A 7,585-nucleotide genomic window follows, 5' to 3' on the forward strand; every position below is an offset into this window, starting at 1 on the left:
GAGAATAGAATGGGAAAGAATAGAATACAGAGTAGAATATGAAAGAACAGAAAAGAGAAGAGAGAATAGAAAAGAGAAGTATAGTAGAGTACAATATGAAAGAAGGGAAGAGGAAAGAAGAGAAGAAGAAGAACAGAAGAGAGAGTCTGGAATGGGACAGAGAAGAGGACATTTTATTTGGCCAAGTGGGGTTAAACAGATGGAATTTGTCTCGGGGACTGAAGAGATCCGTCTACTTGCAAAGCAAGAGAGAAATTAATTATCATCATCATCATCATCATCTCAAAGGATGGAAGCTGTGGAGGAGGGAAAGGAGAGAGAGAAGAAAAGGCTCAAGGACAACGTGGACCCCCCACTCTCTCTCCTGGGTCCTCTGAGGATTCCCTGCAGGTGTCCCAGCCTCCCCTGATTGAGGAGGGCAAAGCAAAAAGCGGGGAGGGGCTTTAACACCTCCCCTGACACGGAGTTGGGGTGGAAGAGACCCCCCACACACACTGGAAGCCCCGAGTGGGGAGCGGGGGCCTGGAGAGAGTCCCAGCGGAGGGAAGAAGGGAGGACATCTCCTTGCCCAGCTCTGCCTCCCCCCCCACCCAGATACTGGTCTCCACCCCCCCCCCAGCCCGCCAGAAGAGCAGGGCAGGCCCTTGACCCGCTGTTCCAGCCCAGAGGGGGGCTGCCAAGGTCTTGGCGTGGGTGGGGGCCTTATCGCGGAGGACATCTGCAGGACACTCCACAGACGGGTCAAGGAAGGAGGGGGGAGGAGACGGAGAACGACGTGGCCTAACTGGGGGAGGAGGGGGGGAGGCTTCCGGGCTGCTCTCTGCGCTGGGGGGGGGGGGATTCCCTACAGAGGATCCCTTCCCCAAAGCAGGTAAGATCCCAGCCCTTCACTCTGCCAGGAAACCAGCAAGACCAGAGAACACCCAGGACCCTCTCCTCCCTCCCTCCTGTGGGGTCACCACCTCTCACAAGCACTGATGATGGGCCCTAGTTGGGTTATGAAACGTCTGCAAGGAAACTACCAAGCCCAGAGAGCACCAGGGAGGGAGGGAGGGAGGGAGGGAGGGAGGGAGGGAGGGAAGGAAGGAAGGAAGGAAGGAAGGAAGGAAGGAAGGAAGGAAGGAAGGAAGGAAGGAAGGAAGACCACTTATGTTATCTATTGGGTCATGAAACATCTGCTAGGAAATCAGAGAGCACCAAAGACCATCTCCTCCCCTCCCTCCTTCCTCTCTACCTGCCTCCCTCCTTCTCATTCCCATCTACTTCTTCCTTCCTTCCCTTCCTATTTTCCTTCCTTCCTTTCTTCCTTCTTCTCTTCTCTTCCTTCCTTTCCTTCCCTCACTCACTCAATCTTTTCCTTCCTTCCCTTCCTATTTTCCTTCCTTCCTTTCTTCCTTCTTCTCTTCTCTTCCTTCCTTTCCTTCCCTCACTCACTCAATCTTTTTCTACCTTCCTTCCCTTCCTATTTTCCTTCCTTTCCTTCCTTCCCTTCTCTTCCTTTCCTCACTCACTCAATCTTTTATTTCCTTCCTTCCTATTTTCCTTCCTTTCCTTCCTTCTTCTCTTCCTTCCTTTCCTCACTCACACAATCTTTTCCTTCCTTCCTTCCTTCCTTCCTTCCTTCCTTCCTTCCTTCCTTCCTTCCTTCCTTCCTTCCACTCTTCTGGGGTCAGCACACCCCACTCTTACTAACACAGCTGGCCACCTGCAAGACTGGAAAGCAGAGGGCGTGGATGATGGGTTGCGGGCTGAGGCCCATAGGTTTCCCAAAATTGGGCACCTGCGGGGAGGGGGAGGGAGAAGGGGGCACCCCCATCATCAGGGCGTCACCTCCAAAGCACAGCTGGGATGGGCGTGTCGGTACAGGAGGAAGATGCCCCAGGGATGGATGGGGAGGGGAAGGGGGGGTGGAGACACCCTATTTGTGCAAAGGGGGGGAGGGCGGCCCCAGGTGGAGAGGATCCCCCTCCTCCCAGAAAGTGGGGTAAAGGACCCCCCTGCCAAGCAGGGAGGATAAGCCCCTCCCTGGAAACCCCCAAACCCCCATCTCATTCCCAGCAATGGAGGGGAGGGGCTGTTGAGGGCCATTTATTGGGGGAAGCAAGACCCCCCCCCCCACCAAGCAGGAAAGGGCTCAGGGCCAAAGTATCCCCACAAGCAGGGAAGGAGGGAGGGAGGGGCAAGGAGGCCCCCACCTCAGAGACCCCCCACCCCATTTCATTTCCAGCATTGGCGGGAGGGGCTGCTTGGGACCATTCCTTTGGGGTGGCAAGAAGCCCCCAGGCAGGGAGGGTGAGGGAGGGGCAGGAAAGGCCAAAGACCCCCTCCCCAGAGACCCCCCCCTCCGGCCACCCCTGAGCTCATTCCAGGCAATGGAGGGAGGGGCTGCTGAGGGCCACTCATTTGGGCTGGCAAGACCCCCACCCCAGGCAGGGGGAGGGAAGGAGGGCGAGGGAGGGGCAAAGGTTCCCAAAGACCCCTCCCCAGAGACCCCCACCCACCCCTGAGCCCGTTCCCAGCAATGAAGAGCGGGGGGGGCTTCTCTGGGGAGCCAGGAACCCTGCGGTGGGCGTGGAGGTCATCACCCCGGGAAGGGGGGGTCTTACCCGGCCCCCTTCTCTGCCCCCCTCCCCGAAGGACCCCCCTCAAGCGCCGAGGGGATGCTGCGGGGCTCCCGGGGTCGCCTGGGGAGAGGGTGGGGGGTCCCGGGGGAAGGGGGCGGGCGAGGGGCTCACCGTCCTCCGCAGCTCCATCGCGGCAGCTGCGCTTCTTTCTCCTGCCGCCCCGCAGCCCAGGCTGGAGGCCCCGCCCACCGCCTAGCCTGAGGGGTGGTGCGCCCCGATTGGAGGCTCCGCTTGCCCCCGCCGCCCATTGGCCGCCCTCGCCGCCCGTCACGGGGAGCAGGAGCCTGGAGGGGAAGCGCCGCCTCTTGGGCCGCTGTGGGCGGGGCGGAGGGCAGGTACTCCTCCCCCTGCCGGCCTCGGGGGAGGGGAAGGGGAGGGGGAAAAACCCCTTGGAACAAGGGTCCCCAACCTTGGCCACTTTATCACTTGTGGACTTCAACTCCCAGAATCCCTCAGCCAGCTTTGTTGGCTGAGGGATTCTGGGAGTCGAAGTCAACATGCTTTGCTGGCTGAGGGATTCTTGGAGTCAAAGTCCACATGCTTTGCTGGCTGAGGGATTCTGGGAGTCGAAGTCCACATGCTTTGCTGGCTGAGGGATTCTGGGAGTTGAAGTCCTGGCTGAGGGATTCTGGGAGTCGAAGTCCACAAGTTTTGCTGGCTGAGGGATTCTGGGAGTCAAAGTCCACACGTCGTAAAGTAGCCAAGGTTGGAGACCCCTGCCTTGCAGTGACCCTCTGCCCAATCCTTATCTGGGCCCGTCTCCAACTCCGATGCAGTGTTTCTGAAGCTTGGACGCTGGAAGAGGGTGCAGACTTCACCCTCAGCTTTGCTTCCGGGGAAATTCTGGGAGTTGAAGTCTGTCCCGCTTGGAGTGGCCCAGTTTGAACAGGCCTTAAAGACAAGTAGTCCTTGACTAACAACCGCAATGGAGCCAATTCCATCTTTAAGATGTTCTGGAGGGGGGGGAGGGGGGCATCTCATCCAGTGGTAAGGAGTTCCACAGGTTGTCTGTGCTTCCATTGGGCGAGGGTGGGGGGGAAGACATCCTTAAAAGCCTTCAGTGATGCAACCTGGAATTAAGGAGAAACTTCCTAACAGAGAGAACAATTAACCAGTGGAACAACTTGCCACCATAAGTCGTGGGTGCTCCATCACTGGAGGTTTTTAAGAAGAGACTGGTTGGCCGTTTGTCTGGAATGGTACAGGGTCACCTGTTTGAGATGGACTGGATGATCTCCAAGGTCCCTTCCAGCGCTATTCTGATTCTCTTTTTCTCCTGAAGCCAATTTCCCCCATGAATTGGCCTCTAAAACCCTGTTTTCCCTTCCTTGCGTGTTTCTGCATGTCACACCCCTCCCCTACACGTGTGCGCACACACAAGCACCATGCAAGGGCATGCCAAAGAGCTGGATTCTTGGCTGTCCGTCCCCTGGAAATTTTATATTCCAGCTGTATCCAAAATGCTGTTTTCAAAGAGGCACGAAAAACCAGGGATTCATCCAGATGTTGGCTGGGAAAGAAACTCTCCCAATTAAGTCAACTCCCGATTTCTCTCTGGCTGACAAGCTCAGTGGTGCAGGAATGTGCCAGATGGGTTCTCCCTGACCATGCGGAGCATGTGGAAATAGCAGGAGCAGCGGAGGAAATGGAGTGCGTGCCGTTTTGATGACTGGTTTTATTATTATACAATTGTATCACAGCGGCCAGTTGTTTCGCCGGATTTGGCATTGGTTACTAGTCGGGCCCCACCCAGGGGCTTAGGACGTCGTAACGTATTTTCGTAATATGCGTGCAGATCCAAGCAGTGCGGCTTTTTGCATTTGGCTGATGGTGATTTTGTCAATTTCTAACTCTTTTAAATGAAATTCCAGTGCTTTTGGAATAGCACCCAGTGTGCCAATTACCACTGGAATTACCACTGCTGGTTTGTGCCCACAATCGTTGAATTTCGATTTTTAAGTCCTGGTATTTTGCGATTTTTTTCACGTTCCTTCTCATCGACCCTGCTATCACCTGGTATTGCGATGTCTATGATTGTGACCTTGTTTTTCTCAACCAGTGTGATGTCTGGTTTATTATGCGCCAGTATTTTGTCCGTTTGTATACGGAAATCCCACAAGATCTTGACCATCTGATTTTCGGTGACTTTTTCAGGCTGATGTTCCCACCAGTTTGTTGCTGTTTTAATATTATAATTTTTGCACAAATTCCAATGGATCATTTGCGCTCCTGAATTGTGCCGCAATTTATAATCAGTCTGCGCGATTTTTTTACAGGAGCTGAGTATGCGATCAACAGTTTCATCAGCTTCTTTGCAAAGTCTGCATTTGGCATCATCAGAGGATTTTTCGATTTTGGCCTTAATGGCATTTGTGCGGATAGCTTGTTCTTGCGCAGCCAGGATTAGTGACTCTGTTTCTTTCTTTAATGTGCCTGTTGTTAACCATAACCAAGTTTGCTCGCTGTCCGCTTTAGCTTTTATTTTTTTCCAGAAATTGGCCATGCAGTGCTTTGTTCTGCCAACTCTCCATTCTTGATTTTATCACATCTTTTCTAGAATGGAGAGTTGGCAGAACAAAGCACTGCATGGCCAATTTCTGGAAAAAATTTCTGGAAATAGCAGGAACAGCGGAGGAAAGGGAGTGCGTGCTGTTTCGATGACTGGTTTTATTATTGTTATTATTATTATTATTGCTGGCTCAGGAATTCTGGGAGTTGGAAGCCTAAAGGAGAACTACTCGAACTCTGCACAGCAACCTCTCTTTCCCCACCCGACAGCCCACTCCCCACCCATCACCAGAGAAGACTGGCCAGGAAGCAGTTGGGGGAGGCGGTTGCTTTAATGAGACGTCCGTGGCTTCCGTGGGCTTCTCTTTCAGGTGCTTCTCTGTGTCTCTCTCTCTCTCTGGCCAGTGGCACCGGACGGATCCTGGCGGAAACGGCCTCTGCCCATCCTGGCTTACACCGTGTAGAGCACGGAGCCGAAGGAGAGGGCCAGGAAGAGGCCGAAGGTGTGGGGGAAGCCCAGCCAATCCACAGGCTACCTGACACGGTGCTGAAGGCCACTTTCCCGAGGACCTCGATAGCGGCCAGGAGGCTGTAGTGAGTGGCCTGTGGGGAGAAATTTGCCATCGGTCAGAAATGGGGGTGTAGGGGGTCTTCTGCTTGGGGTTGGACTAGATGACCTACAAGGTCCCTTCCGACTCTTGACAATCTGGAATAAGGGGAAGCAAGGTGAGCCCAGCAGAGCAAGGAGTCTGGACAGCCCTCCCCTCCGTCCAGCATTATCTCCTGCTAGGACAACAGGTAGTCCTCGGCTTACGACCACAACTCTGCTGAGAACTGAATTCATGGGCTGTTGTGGCGACATGCCCCCACCCCCCCAAAAAAATAATCCAGGTGTCAACTCTGAAGCCAATTTTGACAGCTTCAGTGCTGCCATGCTGGAGCTGAGGAATCGTGGGGGGAGGGAGGTGGATTAGAGATATCTGGGGGTTTTGTAGCCAAAACAAAATACTTTCTCTTGGGATCCAAGGACGTTCTCACGCCTGGCCGGAGGAAGGAGGAGTGAGGTCACCAGGCAACCAGGCAGTGCTTTGATTGGGCCATGGGGCTGATTGTTTGGGGCTGAGGGGAAACTTTTTGCTTTTAATTAGGGGAGAACCGTGGGAATTTTCAGAGTTGGTTTTCACTAGAGCTATGCCAATAGGGCATATCTCATAAAGTTCTTCCGAGGAATCTACCTGCCAACTTGGGAGTTCTGCTTGCAATGCAGGGGTGAAATGCTACCGGTTTGGGCCATTTTGCCTGAACTGGTAGTAAAAAACGTTACTGGTTTGCAGAACTGGTAGTAAAAAATACTTTTCAAAGTTTTTAAAAAATGTTCCCACGGTCGCACATCACACAGCTGATGTTCGGAAGTTTTTTTTTTAATACAGAAATGTAGGGGTGGGGGTGGGGGTCCGTTTTTGCTCCCAGCAGAAAGAAAGGGGAGAGTGGGAGGGGAGGGAAAAAGGAGAGAGAAAGAGAAAGAAAGAAAAAGAAAAAAGAGAAAGAAAGAGAAAGAAAGGGAGGGAAGGAGGGAAAAAGGAGAGAGAGAAAAAGAAAGAAAAGAGAGAAAGAAAGAAAAAAGAAAGGGAGGGAGGGAAAAAGGAGAGAGTGAGAAAGAAAGAAAGGGAGGGGAAAAAGAGAGAAAGATAGAAAGAGAAAGAAAGAAAAAGAAAGGGAGGGAGGGAGAGGGAAAAAAGGAGAGAGAGAGAGAAGAGAAGGAAGAGAGAAAGAAAGAAAAAGAATGAAAGGGAGGGAAGGAGAGAGAGAGAGAGAGGAAGGGAGGGAGGGCGAGGGAAAAAGGAGAGGAAGGAAGGACTACAAACCTGGCACTAGACGCAGCTTCAGAGGATAATCCAGGGCTGGGAGGGACCTGGAGGTCATCTAGTCCAACCCTGCTCCAGCAGGATATCGTTAAAGTGAGGTTTCTGTCTTTTTGTCCCCCCCAGTCACATGACTACATAGCCACGCCCACCCAGTTCACATGACACCACCACCAAGCCACGCCCCACAGAGCCGGTAGTGAGAAACCCTAAGCTTTCCCCCCACTGTTCCTCCATTCCTGACCTTCCCTTGCGGGAGGCCTGAGACCCCGGAAGCCGAACCCACCTGGATGCTCTCGGGGGCCTTCTGGGTGCACAGCATCATCTTGCTGAAGACCAGCGTGGTGATCAGGCCCCCCATGAAGTGCTGGACGCACATGCTCAGCACCGCCGCCACTGCAACGAGAGGCCACCCAGTCAGCCCGGGGGGGGGGGGAGAAGGGGGGGACGAGCAGCTGCTCCAACCTCCTCTAGCCACCAGGAAGAGCGGAGGAGGCTTTGGACCGGTGATAAGGCGGGGCAGGGATGCACGGCCGGTTATGGGCTACATCCTCAACCCACAGAATCCCAGCGCTGGGAGGGGCCCTGGAG

The 7,585-nt window shown here is 53.9% G+C and overlaps 1 protein-coding gene across 1 annotated transcript in view; it reads right to left on the reverse strand.

The window, feature by feature from the left end:
• Positions 1-5,567: 5,567 nt before the first annotated feature.
• The window catches only part of SLC33A2 (solute carrier family 33 member 2), a 10,421-nt gene continuing 8,403 nt past the window's right edge, over positions 5,568-7,585 (reverse strand). The window contains 3 exon segments of the mRNA XM_087706606.1: positions 5,568-5,663; positions 5,666-5,735; positions 7,281-7,390. Coding sequence (XP_087562732.1) covers positions 5,584-5,663; positions 5,666-5,735; positions 7,281-7,390 — 260 coding nt within the window. The 3' untranslated portion in view covers positions 5,568-5,583.

This window comes from Thamnophis sirtalis, unplaced genomic scaffold (genome assembly GCF_051295495.1).
Source record: "Thamnophis sirtalis isolate CommonGarterSnake01/CBP01778 unplaced genomic scaffold, rThaSir2_p1.2 scaffold_2, whole genome shotgun sequence".
Classification (NCBI taxonomy): Eukaryota; Metazoa; Chordata; class Lepidosauria; order Squamata; family Natricidae; genus Thamnophis; species Thamnophis sirtalis.